At 46.7% G+C, this 22296-nt stretch overlaps 2 protein-coding genes across 3 annotated transcripts in view; one reads left to right on the forward strand and one right to left on the reverse strand.

Moving 5' to 3' along the window:
* The window catches only part of si:ch73-105b23.6 (fibrillin-2), a 25039-nt gene extending 11831 nt beyond the window's left edge, over window positions 1-13208 (reverse strand). Inside the window, exons 1-12 of one of the 2 annotated variants that reach the window (XM_060073000.1) lie at window positions 12997-13208; window positions 11770-11825; window positions 9541-11616; window positions 8356-8478; window positions 5914-8100; window positions 5535-5668; window positions 4886-5053; window positions 3495-3674; window positions 1860-2568; window positions 1278-1427; window positions 512-729; window positions 1-61 (exon numbers count right to left, since the gene is read on the reverse strand). The exon at window positions 1-61 is cut by the window's left edge and continues 15 nt beyond it. In XM_060073000.1, the coding sequence (XP_059928983.1) occupies window positions 1-61; window positions 512-729; window positions 1278-1427; window positions 1860-2568; window positions 3495-3674; window positions 4886-5053; window positions 5535-5668; window positions 5914-8100; window positions 8356-8478; window positions 9541-11616; window positions 11770-11825; window positions 12997-13001 (6067 nt within the window). In that variant the 5' untranslated portion in view covers window positions 13002-13208. The remainder of the gene's footprint in view (window positions 62-511; window positions 730-1277; window positions 1428-1859; window positions 2569-3494; window positions 3675-4885; window positions 5054-5534; window positions 5669-5913; window positions 8101-8355; window positions 8479-9540; window positions 11617-11769; window positions 11826-12996) is intronic. The other variant, XM_060073001.1, reaches the window with a different exon arrangement.
* A 2003-nt stretch (window positions 13209-15211) lies between these two features.
* Window positions 15212-18192, forward strand: epcam (epithelial cell adhesion molecule). Its single transcript, XM_060073002.1, has 9 exons — window positions 15212-15606; window positions 16062-16166; window positions 16296-16557; window positions 16697-16762; window positions 16863-16929; window positions 17031-17129; window positions 17385-17582; window positions 17672-17716; window positions 17855-18192. Exons 1-9 carry the CDS (start codon window positions 15546-15548, stop codon window positions 17876-17878), a joined length of 927 nt encoding a protein of 308 aa, XP_059928985.1. The 5' UTR covers window positions 15212-15545; the 3' UTR covers window positions 17879-18192.
* The last annotated feature ends 4104 nt before the right edge of the window (window positions 18193-22296 follow it).

Consider the following 22296-nt stretch of genomic DNA (forward strand, 5'->3'; position numbering starts at 1 on the left):
CACTCACACCACCAACTAACAACTCCAGTCCGTCTCCTTGGTTTGCGCACTTCCACTCCACCTGGGAAGATTTAACACAGATACATCAGTAACAGGAATTAAAGTCCCTCATTCATAAAAACATGTCGACTGTCTCATGACCTGATTGAAAAGAGAGAAGAGAAAGGAGGAGTTTTTTAACCAACGTTAACAAAAGTCTGATACAAACCACATACTGTTATGGGAAGGGATACGTGTTGAAAATAACAACTTAAAACAATTGAGTATTTTATTCAATATTTATTACAAATTGTATCACATTGCATTGATGCAAAATGTATGTGCGAAACACACACATACACACACACACACAAACACACACACACGCACGCAAACACACACACACACACACACACACACACACACACACACACACACACACACACACACACACACACACACACACACACACACACACACACACACACACACACACACACACACACACACACACACACACACAGAGGCTTACCTTGCCAATGCCCTGGTGGTAGGCGGCCATCCTCACCAACACCGGAGCCTCTGCGGGCCTTCCCCCGCTCTGCTGCAGCCTGCCCATCTCCCCCTGCAGGGTGAACCTGTTTGAACCCAACGCTGAGGACAGCCTCAGCAGCACAAACACCCCCAGGGCCCGGAAGGAGTAACGCAACCCATCAAAGGTGATGAAATGCAGGCTGCCGTATACCATCGCTGGGCATGGGGGAGAAACACTCAACTTCAGATCGGTAGAATAGTTTGGGTTATGGAGATGGTGTACTTTGTTAAATCGGGTCCGCATGGACGAGTTGTCATTCTTTTTTCTTTAGTTTTGTGGTTCAATTGTTGATGATGATATGATAGCACCCTTTTGAAAGTACAGGAAAACCCACACTGAAGTGGTTATACTGTGTGTAGTATACATAAAGAATGACGCTGTACATATGGCCTACTGTATAGACATATCAACTGAAAATATCACTTTAGCTTGTGAACCAAACCAGAGTGGTTTGTTGTAATAACCAGTGTTTTCCACCAGGTGGTGATGTCTCTTAGGTTTGATTTGTACAGGACTAACCAATGATTACTGCCAAGCTGTAAAATGCTTTGCACTTTTGCACTTACAGACGGTTGCTCACAAGAAAGCATTCCGTTAACTGTTAATAATGTTTGATCCACCACATCAATTGATTACTTGCCTTTCCGTGCCCTTAACTAATATGTATGGGTATGTATGATGCTGTTGTGAGGCAATCACTCACCAACACCCTGTGTTGACTTCTTGGCCAGAGTACTCTGTTCAGGGCTGACCCAGCCGTAACCCTGGCAACGATCTAGGGGCCTCTTGGTGAGGTAAAGATGGCACAGAGGAGACTCAACGCAGCACCACTGGAAGGGCAAGAGATCCTCATCTAGAGAGAAAGAGAGTGACACACACACACACACGCACACACGCACACACACACACACACACACACACACACACACACACACACACACACACACACACACACACACACACACACACACACACACACACACACACACACACACACACACACACACACACACACACACACACCAGAGTGACCCAGGTGGAACGGAAAGGGGCTGACTTAAAGCTATTCACTTGTATATGTTCCTAAATTGGAAAGCACGACATCCCATTTGAAAGCACTACATCCTGCCAGTGCTACAGCTGTCTGTAACGGATCATCCACACACACACACACACACACACACACACACACACACACACACACACACACACACACACACACACACACACACACACACACACACACACACACACACACACACAAACACCCAACCCATCCTCTTACCGATGTGTCTCTGCGTGTCTTCCGCGGAGAAGTAGCGCTCGCTGTAGCCCCCCTGCAGCTCCCCTTGGGGGTCATACACACACGTCTTCCCGGAGCCCCAGCGGTTAGGGAGCGCCGACAGGAAGACGTGTCCGCTGCCGCTGCCCCACCGCTGGTCCCTCAGCGCCCGGACCTGCGGCAGGCGGGGGCGGACCGTCTGGGGCAGGAAGGCCAAGTCCTCCGTGGCCTGGGCGCGCGTGCACGGGCACGCCGGCACCTCCGACGCCCACTCGGCCGGCGCGGGCTCGCTCTGGGCCCAGGTCTGGCAGCGCAGCCGCTGGTCCACCTCCGCCCCCTCCCCCGCCTCCTCCTCCTGTGGGTCGGGGCCGCTCAGGTCCCACAGCAGCTGCCCCGGGCGACCCCCGGGGCCCACCGTGTGCTGGGGACGGTACCGCCCGCCGGGTTCGTAGGGCCCTGCTGGTGGCGGGCCGGTAGTGGCGGTGATGGAGGCGGTGATGGCGGTGGGGTTGATAGAGGAGGTGGGGTCGGCGGTGGGGTCGGCGGCGGAGGCCGGGCGGTTGTGGTTGTGGTAGTGGGTTCCTCCGTCCGTGTAGCCGATGAGCGCGTCCTGGTGGATGCGCTGGCCGGGGCCCCAGCGCATGGCGCCGTAGTGCAGGAGGGCGAAGGTGCGCACGCCGTCCGTGGTCAGGATGCACTGGAAGGTGTTGGTCTGAGGATGAGGAGGACGGACCAGAGGAGGAGAATCGAGGTGAGTCACCTCGATTCTCCTCTGAAAGGGTCCACTTCATAATCATCCATGGTGTCACCTCAGGTGACACCATGGATGATTATGAAGTGGACACTTTCAGATCAAATCTAGGTCCCTTGGGATCTGATGTGCTAGGTTGCATATGAAGGTAAAGTCATGCGATTAACTAATTTATTTAAAATGTTTTTCTTGTATGTTTGTCAATTATGGCACCCATTGCACTCCTAACCCCACTCTGTGTTCCTTCTCAAGATTTCTTCCTTGCTTATTAAGGGAGTTCTTTCCTGTTTATTTGTCAGTCCAGTCCATTTGGAATTAAGGATTTCCACCTACTTTGTTGAAATGTTTTTTTACCCAGGAAGAGAACGACAGTTTTCCGGCCTCTTTTTTTCTGCCTCCCCAAGGAATGCTGATTGGTTCTGCAGATTTTAAACTCTCTTTCTGTTTCCATACGTGGGAAAGTGCCCTCAGTTTATAGTTTACAGTTTACAGTTTAACTGTAAACTGTATATACTTTCTCAAGAGCCCTTTCTCAAGAGCCCTTTCTCAATCGGCGTTCTTGTCTGTACTTGTGTTCTTGTGTAATGTGTTATTGTGGCATCCTGTTGGCTTTTGAAACAGCATTAGTCTTTGTCATAACCATTTCAATTAATATGTGCAAATCCCACATTGGTATGCATTTCTTGCCTTGCATTAAACCCTTCCTATCGAAGGTTTGTGGACGAAACCAGTGTCATATATTTGTGGATGGTGTAATATACTGGCCTCCAGAAATCAGGGGGGCAGCTTAAAAGACCAAGTGTCTCACATGACATTTGGACTGCAACTGTATTTATTAAATTAACACAACCCCCCACCAGCCCACTGTGTCCACCACGGCCTCTGACCTCTGACAGGTTGACCTTCTGGTAGGAGATGGCCATCACGCTGTCCCAGGTGATCTTGAGGATCCAGGCGGGGGTGAAGGAGGGTCGGCCCCTCTGCCCCTCGAACTCTGTCACGGCCCGCGCTGTGCGGTTAAACACGATCTGAGAGTAGATGTCCGACATATCCAGCGAGCTGTATTCCTATCGGAGTGGGGGAGGTAAGTGTGCAGAGGGTGAACGAAGAGAGGCAGAGAGAGGTAGAGAGAAATGTTGTCTTAGGTCAAGGAGCTTCACAGGCCTTTGAGGAATGAAAAGGAGACATCAGGTACGATAATTTACACATTGGCACATTATGTTATTCGCTCTTGCTTTTTCCTTCATCAATGTTAACATCTAGTAAAGTCAAATGTATTTATTCTGCACTCACTGGCTCTGCAAAGGATCGGAACACAGAGGTAAAATGCATCTTTCTACACCATACCATTTGTTTGGCTTCAGTAATAATGAGACCAGTAATTAAAGGACTAATGAACTGATCATTAAAACACAAACATGTGTTTCAACCCGATGAATGTAGAGCCAACAAGCTCTGATATTAATGTTATTTGACATTATTCTGCATTGCATTTGCTTACACAGCTGCCGATTAATGGCCATTCGGGTTCCTTTACTGATAGCTTTTTACATGGGTGCATTGTCAATTAAATTACATTTTATTTGTATAGCCCTTAATCACAGTTCAAAGGGCTTTACAGGCCACATATTTATGACACACATACAAGCAAAAAATTGCAATCATCTAGTTATAATAAAAAAATTATAAATAATGAAATAGTGTCTATGGTGATGGGGTGCTTGCCAGTGTCCAGCCTATCTCCAAAACACTACTTTGTGATAACGCCTGACTGTAAGTCCAACGCTGAATAAGACTCACACACCTAGGGCTACACAGGGCTCCACTGCCATGTTAGGAAGATTACCCTCCCTCATCTGTACTTCAACACAAGCCCTCTTTGTTATTTCTTAAAAGACTCTATACCTTAGTTCCACTCACACACATATGGATAACATAAACGGAAACATAATATTGTCATACGTCATCATCTCATGACCTCCCTGCTCATCATGTCTTGCACGACAATACTCCTCCTGTCAGATTTCCACGGAGTCCTACAGAATGCTTCACTGAATTGACCGAAGGTACAGGCTACGAATAAACGCAATAATTGCTGATCCTGTTATTTTATTTGCATCTTCTGGAATCCGGATACCTCAACACTTTACCTGTCAGACACGTATAACACAAATACAGACACACACAGACACATCCTCCTCTTGCATGTTGTTGTTGTTTGGATTCATACTGGCTCCTTGAGTCTCCTTTAAGCCATCATGGGATGCTGCTCGCTCACCTTGTAGAGCAGCCGCCCCTGCCCGAGCGTGAGGTCAGCATCGTCCCAGAACACCGCCAACAGGGCCAGGCCCTCGTTGCCATGGAAACCCGCAGGAAAAGGGACAGGTAACAGGCGCTGTTCATTCTGGGAGACGGACTGGAACTGGACAAGGCCGTTGTCTGAAAACTAGTGCATGTCCAGAGGAAGACAGAGTGAGAGAGAGAGAGAGAGAGAGAGAGAGAGAGAGAGAGAGAGAGAGAGAGAGAGAGAGAGAGAGAGAACAGACAGAGACAGACAGACAGAGAGAAACAGTCAGATATATAGAGAGAAACAGACAGAGAATGGGCCCAAGAAGGAAACAGTACACTGTTGTTTGAGGTTGTCAGCATCAGTTCTTACTGCTGTCAAGGATATGACACTAATATACACCCCAATATAGTAATTATTGGACAGTACAGAGACAGGAACTTTCTGTAATATACTGATATTATGTATTAATAATATAGCCCCTTTGGCCACCATGTTCCCTTCTAGCCAGCCACCTTTAATGGTTCAAAGGACAATGAAACACCCAGTTTACTGGGTGACACACCCAGACAGCTGGGTGTGTGTGGATGATCCGTTACAGACACCCGTTACTGTTTATTGAATAGTATTTTATACTTACAAAAACCCTGTTGTACAGTTTTCCCATGAAGGGAAGGCCCAGGGGGGGAGTGATGAAGGGGGAGTTCCCGTCTTCTGAGCTGACCTCCACATGGTCGTCCCCAACCTCTGATCCAAACGGGAACAGCTCGCTCTCTGTGGGGGATTGTGGCAAATTAGGTTAAACAGTCTCTGGCTCCCATGGAGAGGCAACAAACATATTTGTATCCAAGGTAACCTCAGAAGAAGTTAATCAATGCAATAAGGATTGATTAGACAGGGATGAGTCATGTAAATGTTTGCCCAAAAAAACAATCTGGGAGGCCCAAGATTAACTGACGAGTTGTGTTTGCAGTGAAGCTAGCAGGTAAGTGAAGTCGACGCCAGGAAATGTAGCCCACCCTCCAGAGCCATGTGTCCACACTCTGCGTCGTTTGAGGGGCACGAGCACCGGAAAGACCCCGGCAGGTTGGTGCACAGAGCTGTGCCAGAGCAGGCGGCGGGCCTTGTGCACTCGTCCTGATCCAGACACCCTCGCCTCCCATTGACCATGTCCGCTGTGGGGTCCCAGCCCCGTTTGCACTGGCAGTCAAACCCCCCGACGAGGTTGGAGCAGGTCGCTCCGGGTTGACACGGCCCGTTCGTCTGCAGGCACTCGTCCAGGTCTATGCACAACGTCCCCAGAGCCGCGAAGCCTGGTTCGCACTGGCACCAGAAGGAGCCCAGCGTGTTGCGGCAGCGGGCCATAGGGTGGCACGGCCGGCTCAGGGCCACACATTCATCCACATCTTCACACCAGGTACCGTTGCCCCTGTGGCCCGGCAGGCAGTGGCACGAGAAGGAGCCTTCTGTGTTCCAGCAGCGTGCCCAGGGATGACAGGGATGCACACTTCCGCATTCATCAGCATCAACACAAGCTCCCTTCTCCTCACGATAGCCCACTCTGCAAGAGCAGATGTACCCTCCGGGCAGGTTGGCGCACGCCTGATCTGGACGACAGGCACTGTGGTTGGCACACTCATCTATGTCTTCACAGCCATGGAGCATGAACACGGTGGACCCGTTATCAGAGCTGTTAGAGGACAGATACGAGAGTGAGTCCGGCAAGAACCCTTCATCGCACAGACACAGAAACGACCCTTCAACGTTCTGACATGTGGCGTACTGAGGGCAGGGGTCGCCCGCGCACTCGTTGATATCCTGACACTCAGTCCGGGGGGTCCAGTGGGTCTCACTGGTCAAGGTGGAGCCCTTGGTTGAGGGGGTTAAATTGATCAAGATGGTCTCATTGGTCCTTATGGTGCTATTGATCCAGCTGGTGCTATTGGTCGAGATGAGAGTGAACCCTTCATCACAAAGGCAGGCGTAGGACCCGGGGGCGTTGACGCACGTGGCGAAGGGCTGGCAGTCTACGGAGGGGTCGAGGAGATCTGAACATTCATCCACATCCACACACTCTGTCTCGTTGCTCCAGTAGCCTTTTGTGCATTCGCAATAGTATGAGCCGAGGGTGTTCATGCACACACCATTGGCACAGGGCTGAGCCTGCTCCGTCGTGTTGCATTCATCGACATCCACGCACAGGTGGTTGATGGCTGAGAATCCAGAGTCGCAGGTGCACAGGAAGTCCCCGTCTGTGTTGTTGCACGTGCTGTGCTCGGGGCAAGTGGAGTTGCCCAGGCACTCGTCGATATCCATGCACCATGCGCCCGTGCCATTCCCATGGTAACCAGGCCAGCAATCGCAGAAAAAAGACCCCACAGTGTTGAAGCAGTCGGACACATGGGGGCAGTCGTCCAGGCCGAGAGAGCACTCGTCCACGTCCAAACACAGAGAGTCGTTGACGAGGGAGAAGCCTGGCACACAGGGGCAGTGGTATCCCCCATCCACGTTATGGCAGGTGCTGTTGTATGGGCAACTGAAGTTGCCACTGGCACACTCGTCCATATCCTGACAAAGCTTTCCAGCTCTGCGGAAGCCGTCCCAGCACTCGCAGACGTAGGAGCCGTTGCTGTTGATGCAGGAGGAAGACGGTGGACAGGCGTCCCATGGGCTCTCAGCCAATCCCTTGTCACACTCGTCCACGTCCCGACAGTCGGTCCCGTCGCCAAAGTAGCCTTCGCGGCAGCGGCAGTAGAAGGAGCTGTGGTCAGCGTAGCACCTGGCGTTCAGGTGGCATGATCGGCTGGCGTTCTGACATTCGTTGAGGCTCACACACGTGCCCTGCTCGTACGCCAGCCCCAGGACACAGGTGCACGTGTAGGAACCCAGGGTGTTGTGGCACGTCATGTTACTGTCGCACACACTAACACCAGACCGGCATTCATCCGTGTCTACACAGTCGAAGCCGTCTCCGTGGTAACCATCTTGGCACCAGCAGCGGTAGGACCCGTCCGTGTTGCCGCAGACGCCGTGGACACTGCAGTTGTGGGGCAGCGTGGCATTCTGGGAGCACTCGTCCACATCGCGGCACTCAAAGCCAGTGCCTTCGGTGCCGGGCTGGCAGGTGCAGCGGAAGGAACCAGGTGTGTTAGCGCAGCTGGCGGCGGGATGGCAGCCCGCGCTGTCCCCTTGGCACTCATCCACGTCTATAAGTCACCCAAAATGGGATAGGGTCAGGGGAAGCAGTCCCAATGAGTGTGCTCAGAAGATAATTGTAAATACAGTTATCTATTTATTCATTTAGATTTTACTTTAGTTTTTATTGAAAGTGTGTTCACATACACAAGTTGAAATCGAAACAACACAAGAATAACCACAGATGTTTGAAGGATGTTTGTAATTGGGGGGTATGGTGGGCGGTGTTTATGCATGTGTAGGGTGTTAGTAGTGCGGGTAAGTACCCAAGCAGGTGATTCCGTCGCCGGCGAAGCCACTGAGGCAGCGGCACAGATGGCTTCCAATGGTGTTCTCACAACTGGAAAATTCACTACAGCGACGAACCGGGGACTCACACTCGTTCACGTCTATGTAGAGAAAAAGGGGTTGGAGAACAGCGTGAGTTGGGAAGGGAGAGGGGGAGAAAGCAAGAGGGAGCAAAATAATGGTCATTGTCAAATCATGTGTTGAATATGTTTCAACATTTAGCCGTCCAAAGCGACACTCCAGGGATCGAACTAGGATCATTCTGGCAACAAGTCAACCCGTTTTACCTCGTGAGCTACTGCCAAGCGTGCTGTGTAGTTTGTGTTGAAATGTTTGAAATATTTTGACTTCTTTGACGAGGTCACTAAGCAGGTTACCCATAGCTAGAGTTGTTTGTTTTCATGCCTTATTTCAGATGTGTCTTACCTATGTTCAACTGATGTAGGCTCTATGGTAATGTTGATAAGAAAATTGGATCTTTAATGAAATATTAACACAAACTACAGTGCCTGGCAGGTGACATGGATGTATTATTTTATAAAGCACCTTTTATAAGCTTTTGACAAGCTGTTAGTCGACCATGCTCTACCAAAGCACGCAAGCACTTTAGGATAATAATATTTAATATGGGGGTGACATGGATGTATTGTTTTTAAAAAGCGCACATGTTGTAATATTTGCAGTAAGTTAGTGCAATTTACTGAAAGAGTGCATGCGACTTTCTTAAGCACACATGTGACTAATAAGATACACACATGCTTTATGATAATACATCATTGACACCTTCCGGACGTTTTATGTGTTCCTCCATATCAACTACGATTGAGCATCCAGCACACATGTAAGAACAAAACAGATTAAATGACACAGTTTATGAATTGTTTAAAGAGTATATTTCCTGCATGTGACCCTGTATATTTCTGCTATGGATGTTTAAATGAACAGTTTTGTTTTTATTTCACGTTGACTATGTATAAGCATTGATGAATAACAGTGAAGGTTAGAACTAGTATAAAAATAAGAATACCGTCCACAAAGAGAATGTTTGCATGCATGAATGTGGTAGTGGTAATGTATGTGGCCATTAGTTACAAAATGTATATAATACAAATATCATCAATGTTATGCTTCTTTAAGTTTGACATAATAAAACATCATCTTACCAACACAATTTGTCTCGTTCAGTATAAATCCAGCCCTGCAGATACAGGCAAAGGATCCTGGGATATTTACACATTCCGTCTCATTTCGGGGACAGACATTTTCCAACTGGCACTCATCTATGTCCGAGCAAATCAGACCATCGCCCATGTATCCAAGATCACAGACACACTGGTAGCCGGACGGCGAAGAGTGACACAGGCCATGCGGATGGCAGGCGGGGTCGCACTGGGAACTGGGTAGCAAACAGAGGCTATCGATTGCCACGCTGCCGTTCAGACACGAGCAGACGTAGGCCCCGGGGGAGTTGATGCAGGTGGAGATGGGTGGACAGGTGGCGTTGAAGAGGCATTCATTCACGTCCTCACAGTAGAAGCCGTCGCCCACGAACCCTTGCTGACAGACACAGGAGAAACCCCCTTCTGCGTTGATGCACAGCGCCCGCTGGTGGCACCTGCCCTCCGCCAGACACTCGTTTACGTCCTTACAATGTGTGCCGTTCCCTGAGAAACCGCCGTTGCAGGTGCACTCATATGAGCCCTCTGCGTTGAGGCAGGTGGCGTTGGCGTGGCACGGCTTGTTCCTGCATTCGTCCACGTCGGCGCAGCCCACCTGGCCACCCGGGCGGTAGAACCCGGCCAGGCACCGGCACTCGTAAGACCCTGCAGTGTTGAGACACCACTCGTTAGCACTGCATGCGACGCTGTTCTCCTCACACTCGTCGACGTCCTGACACAGAGTCTTGTTGACCAGGGTGAAGCCGTTGGAGCAGAGACAAGAGAAGGAGCCCTGGGCGTTGACACAGGTCGCCAGGTTACTACAGCCCCCGTTGTCCACCAGACACTCGTTGACGTCTGTGCAGCGAAGGACACCGTCTCCGGAGTACCCCACTTCGCAGCTGCAGTTGTAAGAGCCAGGCCGGTTGATGCAAACGGCATTGGCGTGGCACTGCCGGGCCATCGAGCACTCGTCCTCATCAACGCAGCTGAGGCCGTCGCCGTTGAACCCGGGCTTACACTGGCAGTTGAAGGAGGCCGGGAAATTGGTGCAGCTGGCATAGGGACTGCAGAGTCCTGATGCACACTCATCCTCGTCTTGACACATTGAGTTGTTGTAGAGGTAGCCGCGACCGCAGTTGCAGTCGTATGAACCTGGGTTGTTGACACACACGGCACCGGCGGGACAGATCCCGACCGTTATGCACTCGTCAACATCCTGGCAATTCTGGCCATCTCCAAGGAAACCTGGCAAGCAAGAGCATTCGTACCTGCCAACGACGTTGATACAGACTGCGCTGGAGTGACAGTTGTGGATGCCATTGCACTCATTGACGTCCACGCATGATAGTCCATTGCCCTCAAAGCCGGGTGTACATGTGCACCTGTACGATCCTAAGGTGTTCCTGCAATCCGCGTACTGGCTGCACCTTTTAGCGGCACACTCGTCAATGTCCTGGCAGTAGTTCCCGTTGTTCTGGTAACCAGTGCTACATGTACATTGGTAGGTGCCGGGCAAGTTCTTGCAGCCTCTGTAACCTAACGAGGATGAGCACACAACAGGCGTCTGTGAACACTCATCAATGTCCAGACATAGGTAGTTCCCGTTGCCTTTATAACCAGCATTACAAGTGCACACGTAAGAACCCGGGTTGTTAGTGCAGGTTGCGTTCCAGTGGCAAATCCGCTGGTAAGAGCACTCGTCGTTATCGGTGCACTGAAAGCCATTGCCACTGAAGCCCGTTTTGCATTGGCAACCACTCCCACCCTCGTAGTTGATGCACGTGGCGTTGGAATGGCACCTTCCATTCTCCCTTTGGCACTCGTTGATATCCTGACAGAGGAAGCCATTCCCGATGTACCCAGGCCGGCATGCACAGCTGTAGCTGCCAAGGGTGTTATTACAGAGTGCGTTGGGGTGGCAGTCGCTTAGGCCACTGAGACACTCATCGATATCTTCACATTCTTGCCCGTTTCCTTGGTAGCCATCACGGCACACACAGGTGACGTTGGCGTTGACTTGCAGACACTCGGCACGGGGGTGGCACTTCCAGCCCGCCGTCTCACAGTCTATTGGGTCAGCTACAGAGAGAGGGAGAGAGAGAATAAAGGAATAACTAGACACTGGTCTAATTTATACGTTTCTGCAATGAAATTTTGGTAGCACACATCTGTGTTAAAGTCAGATTATGGGAAAATAAACATTTGCAATCACTCCTGCAAAAAGAAACTCACCTGTGTAGCAGTATTTCAGCCTTACAAACAGACAAATCAACCACAGCAGTGGAAACCTGTTCATAAAGAGAGGTGCAATGAATACCTACAGCAAGGGGGCTTGTAAGGATAGATAGGCTCGAAGGATGGACAGGTTGCGGCTGGATCTATATACGTAAAACTAGCTATTTCAAGAGTGTGAGTTAAGTTACCCTTTGCATTATTAGCTGTCTCTGTAGCCTACTTCGACGCATAACAATGGCCTTAGAGTCTAGTGTTGCACTTGCCCTAAATGGTCAGTAACCACACCTAAAGGGCTCGTAATAAGTTACATTATATTTGACAATCTACAGCATATCAGATCAGCAGAACGTGAGAAAATTATTCTCTCTTACTCAATCTAATGCAAAAAAACATAAAATCACCCAAAAGACTTCAGATCATTTCTAACAAACACTTTAAGAGCCATTCACAATACAGTCCCCCCAATGAGTGAAGACTTTGTAAGGATATACCCAGCCAGAGACACAAAGAATTAATCTTGAAAAAGGATCTGCTGATATCCCTGCTCCTGGCCTCATTGGCGCATTGCTACTAAGGAAATAACAATGGATGAAAGATTTATCAAAAAGGTCATGACAACTATAATACCCTTGTTTCTGATTTGGTTACCGTCTAAATGCTACTTCTCCCGCTAGGCCTTACAGGCCTATTGTCTGTGTTTTGAAAGGAAGAGTGTGCAATGGACATTGTAGGCTTGTAGCTTCAACAGACATCCCGCATAGGAAATGTAATTGTTTTCTGCATTTCTACCATTCTGTTCATGAATGCCCACCTAGTAGTAAGGTATGTGGCAATGTATGTATTTGAAGATCAACCAAATGGATTTAATTATACAAGTATTGGTCCTACATAATCCAAAGCTTTAACAAAAAATAGCACAAAAGGTTCACAAAGTAAGGCAAATGAGAAATCAAAATCACATATAGGCTTCAAATTAAATATCATCATAAAATATTATATGTTTTATATATTGTGCAAGCATAGAAACCAAAGGATTACTTAATCTAAAAGATGCATGCACAAATATACTATCCATTAGGGATTAATCAAGTAGAATTTTCGATATTCAGCAAAATGTAACAAATATACAAAATAGCATAGATTACGCTGGAGCAGGAACAGCCATTGAGGATGACGACCTGGATGATTTGAATAAATTCAACACCATTTCTGTTTTTCACTTACCGCATATTTCCCCTGTCTCTTGGTGCACTAGGAGGCTCTCATTGGGGCTAGATGGGAGGCCGTAACGCAACCAATCCTCTGTTAAATGATTCTCGCTGTTCCCCTCTCGTTACTCTCCCCCTTGGGTGCCTGACTCTCTTTACTCTCTCTGCTTTGTCACGGCTACCACCTCCTCTAACTGTCCTGTCCCACCCTTTCCCCTAAACCTACCACCCAAACCCCAGGGGAGATTATGGGACAATGAGATACTGCCCGTGCTCCTCCCTTACATGTTAAACCGCTGAGAAGAAGAAACACCCATAATCTCATGAGTTATGTATCATATATCATCTTTAACACAAAGATGAAAACACACACACACACACACACACACACACACACACACACACACACACACACACACACACACACACACACACACACACACACACACACACACACACACACACACACACACACACACACACAAGGTAGATAGATAGATGACACTTTGATTCAAATAAATTAGACCATCAATATTAATTGTGCCATCATCATCACTACTAATATCCAAGATATTCAAATAAAATGGTATGAAAACATGGTGGGATTTTTAAAGAAAAAACGTTTATGAATCTTTTCTAATCCCATGAAAAAGCCACGACTAGTATTGTGTCAGTGGAAATTCCCACCTACATAAAACACAAGTTGTTTGTTCTGACATCTGCATGACTACCTTACAGCATGAGCCATACTGGTTCAGGAATTTTAAAACAATTTTCAGGAGCAATTTCTTAAAGATAATAGCAGCGTATTCTGACTGTTATACATAACAGACAAACAATCTTATTCTGATGTAGCCTACTTATACATCTCAAACCTTCTTTGTCCATTCATTATATTTGTACAGATACTTGATTAATAAATGACTACAAAGCTTAACTCCAACACGTAGACCTCCAATGTGTTGTTTACGCTTAACGCAGGCTGAACGTTAATGAGAAAGGTAAAAATGTCGGACACACAGTGAAACATGTCACGAATGATTAACTGCTGTCTACTTTTGTTTAAATGTGTTACAGTTGTATTTGTGTGGCAGTAGACTACATGTAAACTTGATCTTATTCAATTGAATTGGCTTATGCTATTTGTTAAGGGGCAAATAGGCAGGTTTCATGTTTCTGTATGGTTAAAACTAGTTTTTTTAATGTGTGAATGAATGCCAAAATATAAAGCCAAAAGTCAAATGTGATGGTTTCTGTTTCAAGAAGGACACATTAAGGAGTAGTGTAAAAAACTATTTAGGCTAGCAGATAGTGATCGTTTGCAGATAAATGAGTGCCCTAATCATGCAAGTATAACCCTCATCTGAATATATTTAATGGAGAAACACGTATCAATATTCTATCAACTCTTTTGATAGCGCTTTGTACATGTCTTTGGATTCACAAAAATCCACGTTTTTCATGGATAATCAACTTTCTGTCAATAAGTATGACGCGTAAAATCACTTAGGAACACTTTAAAAAATGTTAGGCTCCAAAGACTTACTGACAGAAAGTTTGATTATGAGGCTTTAGTTATGAGGGAGTACTAGGCCTACTTATGGGTTCATCATCCGCTGTGGATCTATATTTAGGTTATAAAATATTTTGTTAGGCCTAATATTTTCAGTCATTGTCAGGGGAGACACATCCCAGACAGGTAGCCTAATTCCTATGTTGTCATCAATAACCGTGACTAACTAACTCATTCGTCTGTTTTGAAAGAACCTGACTCGCAGCAACGGCAATGGCGCCAATGCAGTATCTCTGCAGGACAAGTTTCAGTCGGCTGAGTTTCTCAGGTGCGTTGATGACGTCACACTCACGTGGAAGAGGAATCTTTGTTATTTCATGTTTTTATTTAACTCGTGATGTGCCGTTCGTTTAAATGTATGATATAAAAAGCAAAAACAAAAATATCGTCTAGTGTCCCATTTACATTAATTGTAACAAAATAGCCTGCACATTTGAGCCTACTTTCATTGCGTTTAATTTGACGATTGAGCGTACTGTTAACAATTAATGAGCCACGTTTTGAATCACTGCGATTAAAAAAAACGTCTCTTTATTTTAAGTAGGATTGATTTACATCGATGATGATGATCGGCTCGGTCTTCGATTCGCCTGGGAAAACATCACTTGAAATGCCTCACACCGAATATGGTCACAGCGGAAAATAGGTGCGCCGCTTCCCCCGCCCCTATGATACTCAAAGTTGCCTGACGTAATGAGACTGGTGCGCTTATAAATCCACTACTCCTTGGATTCCTGCAACAAGTAACACTCTGTTTACTAGGTAAACAGCTCAGCTCGTCGCAAAGGCCAGGATAAACTCGACCAATTTTAGTTTGGCCCGTATATATTGCTCTCCCCTTGGGATTACGGTTCACCTGTGAACAGGTTTGACGAGTCCACACCTGTGGGGTGGTAAACGATTCAGTGCTTCGTGTTTTTGCTTAGTTGTTGAGTCGGTGTTGAAGGAGACTGACGCAAAACCCGACTGGGATTAATATTTTCATTTCAACCATGAAGATGATGATGGTTCTCGTTTTTGTCGGCCTCGCAGCAGCTGCCTCTGCCCAGTCGTGTAAGTAATTTAAACCATTCTCTGCAATTTCATCGGTCAATTGCCTACCCTTCTAAAAGTGTAGGCCTTGTCGTATTTTATAGTAAATGTTAAAGGTTGACGAAGGTTACAATTAACTTTATAATTATTATTGCATGATAAGTGTATACACGTATTGGCTCTTATTTATCTGAATAACCACTGTCGCCGTGATGTTGGGAAGGTTAAAATGAAAGGTAATAAGTCACCAGGCTGCTGGAGTTTCGGTGCAGGGTGCGGAAGTGGGGGTTGGGCGGAGAGGCGCTCGCTGGTTTTGGTAACCAACGCCCAGTTGACTTGCCAGCTTTGGTTGTAGGCCTACCTGAACCATTGGGGTTGTTATACGCTGTAGTTCACTGTTCATGTATTAAAATGGCCATACACCTATACTACCACAATTGCGTGATTCTCACGATCAGTTTTCATCGTCTCCACAGGCCCCCCATGCGCTACTCTGAAATGGGCCACCTGCGACAAAACCCCCTGCGAGTGTACCGTGATGAAAGATGACGATGTGAAACAGATTTTGGACTGCACAAAATGTAAGTTTCATTATTGAGTAAAAGTTCCATAATTCCAGTGCGTATTAGGATTGTATCGTGGTATATACTTTGTCATTTGTCACTCTTCAAGGTGGTTTAAAAGTTTTGGTGTGTATTTCTACTCCTCAGTGATCCCCAAGTGTTATCTGATGGATGCTGAGATGTACAGAGCCAGGAATAACCTCTCAACCCGTACACTTGGCGGCAAGCCAGATGAGACCGCCTTCGTAGACAACGACGGCATCTACGACCCCGAGTGTGAGAGCGATGGTCGCTTCAAGGCCAGGCAGTGCAACAACACAGAGGAGTGTTGGTGCGTCAACAGTGCCGGGGTTCGTCGTACAGACAAAGGGGACAAAACTCTGAAATGCGAGAAGCTGGTGGAGACTTAGTAAGTAGTGATGCTTCCCTGCTAGACCTGTGGTGTAGCTAGGTTTGGATTGGTAAAGCATTTATACCCTGGGGTAGGGCGGGGTTTGGAAGGAATTCTGTTTGTGTCAATAGTAGCCCTAACATGCTCTTTTCCTTAGCTGGGTGCGCCTGGAGCTGAAACACAAGGAGGTGAAAGATGGAATTGACGCGACTGCATTGAAAGGGTAAGCAGCTGCTTTTCCAACGAGTCAGATTCGTATTTTGTGTTGTGACTGATGTCCCCACTGGCTTCACTGCATTGATTAATCCACGTCCCTAATGCAGGGCCATCGCCGATGCCATCAGCAAGCGCTACGACAACTTCAAGAAGGAAATGGTGACGGATGTCCAGGTAAGAAGCGCTCCACTGAAGGTGTGTCGTTGTTTTTTTGGATGGATGTCCTCTTTGATAAGCTCTTAACATTGCTGTTGCCTTTTATGTGTTACCTGCAGTATGACGCTGATGGGAGCCGTATTATTGTGGATGTGAAAAAGCCAAAGGGAGACCGCACCACTGACCTGTCCCGCCTAGCCTACTACATGGAGAAAGACGTATGTCAATTGGGGATTCTGCAACTTACCTGTTGGCTTTAGCCTCGCTGCTGCTTGGTTCACTGATCATATTGACAAAGATGTCCACTTGTGAGAAAAAACATAATGGTGTACAACCTCATTAAGATGCAAATAATGTTTATTGTGGCCCAAGCATCAGAAGGTTGCACAAAGAACTAAAAGAATATAGCGCTGCTACTCATTATGGGCTCTAGAATAAATCGCCCAGCCTCGCTAACTCTCTTCGCCCGACAGGTGAAGGTGCTGCCCTTGTTCAAGAGCCAGGAGAAGTTTGAGCCCATGGTTGGCAAGCAGAAGCTGGAGATGGAGGACATCCTGGTGTATTACGTGGACGAGGAGCCCCCCACCTTCACCATGAAGGCCCTTACCGGCGGCATCATCGCCGTCATCGTGGTGGTGGTGCTGGCCGTGATCGCCGGCCTGCTGGTTGTGGTGAGTGTGATGCGTAGCCCTAAATGTAATTTGTGTGCGTGTGTTGGTGCCCGTTTTGATGTACATTTCTTCCGTGTATTTTGTTATAGTTCTTTGCCAGGAGGCGAGAACAGCAGAAATACTCCAAGGCTCAGGTGTGTTTTTACTTTTGATTTCTATGCAAATATTACATTTGAATGGAAAATGTTGTTGTGCCTCGTATGCTCAGGCCTTTGCCGAGCATTCATATTGGTGTTTTTTTATACTAATGGCGTCTGCCTTTTGTGTTGCAGCCCAGGGAGTTGGAAGCCATGTGAGGTGGGATTGAAGAATGGAAAGCTTCTGTTAGATTCACTTTGTTTGTAATGGGATGGTACCTTTTTAACTTTTTAATACTGTGGAATGGAGATTGTACAATCAACATGCCTATTTTTGTGTTCTGGCGATACTTTTTTAGCATTGCATTTTATTTATGAACTGTAAATTTGTGCGGATTGTGTTGTCATTACATATGCCCAAACCTTTGCTGATTAATTTTTCCTAGCACAAGTCCCTTTTTATTTTTAGTTGACAATGTTTCACATGTCATTGCGTGTACAGGTTTTGTTTTAATAAAAGATGATTTTTAACATTTTTGAGTTGGTTGTTGACGTATGAAGTTGGTGCAGTAGCTTCGATAGGAAATCTTGCTTTAGATGGAATGAGGGCATGGCTAAGGATTCATATTGAACATCCTTCCCAATCACCAGTTTCATGGTCTCAAAATGTAACTACTTTACGCAACGTTAAGGTTTCAGTTGGTGTGGTGACTTTGAATTTTCTCAAAGCTAAATTATAAACCTGCTCAAGCAGTTCCATTGACTTCAAGTCAAACATTTAGATTTGCTACATCTCACTATTTAAGGTCATCAAATAGTGGTAGGCCTATAAGTTATCATGTGAGCTTTGGTTGTGGCAGACTTCCTGCGTTCAGTCTAGTTTCTCTACGTGCCGTTTCTTGGAAACGGTATTCGCCCACAGACTCAAAGTTACATACATTGCAGTGAAATGTTCTCAGTCGGCTCCATGCTAAATAGTCACATAACAAACAAAACTATATCCAAGATGTCAGGGTTGTTGCACATAGGAATAAAAGGGTTACTTAAAGGCACCCAGTGCAACTTTATGTAAACATTCAATGAGAAATAAACATTCAATTTCTAGTCTTTTTTACACGTAAGTTTCAATAACTCCATACCATTACATATCGACATTCAAGGAGCAAAGATGAGACGTCGTTGTGTGGTGAGAACTGATAGAAAATCGTAAACAACAATCGCCGGTGGGGAGAAGCCATTTTTCCATTGACTGGAAGCCTGCTTTATTTATTGTAGGTTACAAAAAATAAAGAAAATGGCGGCATTGTTATCGATTTTGTATCAGTTCTCACCACACAACGACGTCTCATCTTTGCTGCTTAAATGTCGGTATGTAATGGTATGGAGTTATTGAAACTTACTACGTGTAAAAAAGACTAGAAATTGAATGTTTATTTTTAAGCCTCGAAAGTTGCACTGGGGGACTTTAAATAAGTGCAGTTGCTATAAAGGGCTTAATCAGTACCATTTAGATACCTGACAGCTTGGGGGTATAAACTTCCTGAGTCTCTCAGTCTTTGCCGCCAGTGAGCGGTATCTGCTCCCTGAGCGGAGCAGAGAGAATAGTCCGTAGCCTGGATGGTTGGGGTCTTTCAGTATGTTGGTGGTCCTGCCCAGTTCAGCTTTATGTACTTTGTTTGGAAATGAAGTGCTCTTGTACCAAATGGGCTGAAGGGATTCCAGTTGAATCAAGATGGCTGACGAAACCCCACAGGTCTGTCCCCCACACCGTCCTTCTGAAACTGACAGGTTAAACCTGTTCGTCGGGTTCTGTCTCTCACAAACACACCTAGTATTAACCGTCTCACTGTCACAACATGGCAGTTCTCACAAAGAAAATGCGTTGCCACTGAAGTGAACTCCAGATAATTATTTACACAAAGATGAATATCACTGAGACTTGAGAGGTATTTACCAACGCAAACAAATTAAGCAAGATGAATTGACCAAATTATGTATAAATGTTTATATAGTGCTACTGCTACTGGGAATTATTCTACCCTGCTCTATTTTTTTCCATCGCTATGGAGACGGACAAAGGCAGTGCACATAACTAGTTCAGACAAGCCCAGGTGTCAGATGTCCTCAGGTACCGGTGTTTACATCTTAACCTTTGTGTCGTGTTCTTTCTCCCCCCTTACTATGGTGTACCCGGTCAAGTTTGACCGGCCTGTTTTAACTGCCCTTACATTAACACAAAAACCATTGATCATCACCAACTTATTTAACTCCCTTTTAACCTGTAAACAATGTCTCAGACTACTGGTTTACATTAATTACTGCAGTGAATAGACACAGAAATTCAAAATTCTATTCCAAAATGAACATTAATATTTAAAAAAAGACAGAAAAATCTAAACAGAGACCAAATTCACAGAAGGTCAGAACATCAACATGAACACATTGTGTGTGTGTGTGTGTGTGTGTGTGTGTGTGTGTGTGTGTGTGTGTGTGTGTGTGTGTGTGTGTGTGTGTGTGTGTGTGTGTGTGTGTGTGTGTGTGTGTGTGCAGGAGTGGCATTTTGCAATCAGGTCGCAGTGTGCCTTGCAAACGTAGGTATCACATTTGAAACATGTAAGACATGTCTTATTGTCTCTAGGGGCACAGAGCTCGCATCGCTTCCGTTTCTGCCCCTGTTTTGGGGGGAGAGGGGCCAGGGCAGTGGCGGGGGCTTGCAGGCTCCTCACCAGACTGCCAGAGGCTGGTGTGCGGGGAAGGCGCTGTCGCCGTTGATTTAGAGGAGTCCGAGTCACTAAAGCTTTCCCCAGCTCTGCCAGGAAGATTCTCCTCCTGAAACGTTTCCCCTGATTCCAGGCTGGGTCGATCGCTGTCCACGCCACATATACATTACATGCAGGCGCTCGTCCACGGTCACCTCAGAGCCTGGATTGTACATCAATGGAAGGCGCTCCACCCACCTCTCCCAAACGTTGCTAATGGCAACTGTCGTCTTGCCAGCGGAAAGGTTGTGTGGCTCTGTCATCAAATCTGAAAACTCTTGAGAGGACATGAAACTGCTGCAGGGACATAGTTGACAGGAATATAGGCCTCCCTGACTCTCCATCCCACAGACTTTTTGTAGCCTCATGGTTGGACAGATTTTCTCCTGCTAGAATCAACAGACCCATGTAGGCTTGGAGGTCTACCTGGTCCAATGCCTTCCATGTGTCCGCAAACACACGCCCCCCTTCCAGGTTTGTCATCGCCAGTCTATTGACTGTTCGGTCTCATGATGGTCTGGATCGAAATCAGGATCATTGTCTTCTATTTCTGAGACATCCTCCTCTATTTCTGGTTCAACTTCAATCTCCTCTTCGTCAGTTTGAAAAAAAAGGTCAAGAGCCTCAAATCGTCTGATCGGGCGCCGACTCATTGTGTTCAGAGTAAAATAAGAGCAATGCACAAGCAAGATATATATAGGGGATCTGTGAAAAGATATCATACATTTTGTATCGAAAGTGTCTCGTTCACGTGGGGCGATGGACACATAAGCCCGGGAAAGAGCCGGGTTCCCATATCAAAAACCTAATTGGTAACTTTGTAATGTGGAACAGGTGTTATACGTTTAGTCTGGAAGGTGTGGTTCACGTAGGGGAATCGGCACATAAGCACGGGAAAGAGAGGACACCTAATTGTTCAGTCTGAAAGGGTTCACGTTGGGTGGAGTGTGTGTGTAGGCCTATGTGTGTGCGTCTGCATGTAGGTGTGTGTGTGTGCGTGGAAGTGTGTGTGTGTGATGTGTGGTTGTGTACTATCTGATGGATGTACACAATCTAGGGTCACCCATTCATTTCCTATGGCGGTCATTTTTGACCGGGAACACCACAGGTGTTACAAAGTTGACTAAACAACTCAAAATTCTATGAAAGAAGTCATCATTAATTGTATATGTTCAAATGCCTAGTGGAAGATATCATAAGCCCGCTGGACAAATAAATGTAAAACAAAATATTTAGGATTGATCGAAAATGAAATCGGTCAGATTTGATCCGAAGACGACAGGAAGGTTAACCGACACTGAATGGTAGGCGGAGTCGGATCTTATCTGGATAATTGACATACAGTTCACAGTACACCAATAAAACGCTACAATTGTACTTGGAGGAATGGATAATATATTGCCATCAGGTTTATTTTATTGATAAGGGGAGCGGCTGTCTACTGCAGAGCCCCTTCACCTCTAGGTCTGGCCGCACTCCTGGCTCAGGTCCAGAATCCCCAACCCAACTCAACTCACTCACAACACGAGGTAGCGTAGCGGATAAGTAACTGCAGCCCCGGACAAGCCTTTATCGGCGTGTAAAGCCTCTGGCATGACGGAAATCACCCCTGTGTGACGGAACTAGAGACAACGAAACAAACTCAAACAATCCGTGGTGTGTGTGCCAGCCAATCGGGAAAAACCCGATTGGCTCAACCAAACCCTTTCCCCGAAACGTAACCCCGCAATTCTATCCTAAACATAAACATAACCTTTAACCGTAACCCTCAACCTGCTTGATTGGCCAGTATAAAACCCAATCAGATAAACTCGGTCCAGACGGCCAGGTGGAGCTGGAGTAATAAGTCAAGCTCCACCCATTGGGTTCTGCAGCGAG

Source organism: Gadus macrocephalus, chromosome 15 (assembly GCF_031168955.1).
Source record: "Gadus macrocephalus chromosome 15, ASM3116895v1".
NCBI classification, from domain to species: Eukaryota; Metazoa; Chordata; class Actinopteri; order Gadiformes; family Gadidae; genus Gadus; species Gadus macrocephalus.

Coding starts and splice junctions, on each gene's coding strand:
- epcam (XM_060073002.1), top strand. CDS start 15,546: ATGAAGATGATGATGGTTCTCGTTTTTGTCGGCCTCGCAGCAGCTGCC. Junction 16,558..16,696: donor GAGAAGCTGGTGGAGACTTA/GTAAGTAGTGAT, acceptor TCTTTTCCTTAG/CTGGGTGCGCCTGGAGCTGA. Junction 16,930..17,030: donor AAATGGTGACGGATGTCCAG/GTAAGAAGCGCT, acceptor TGTTACCTGCAG/TATGACGCTGATGGGAGCCG.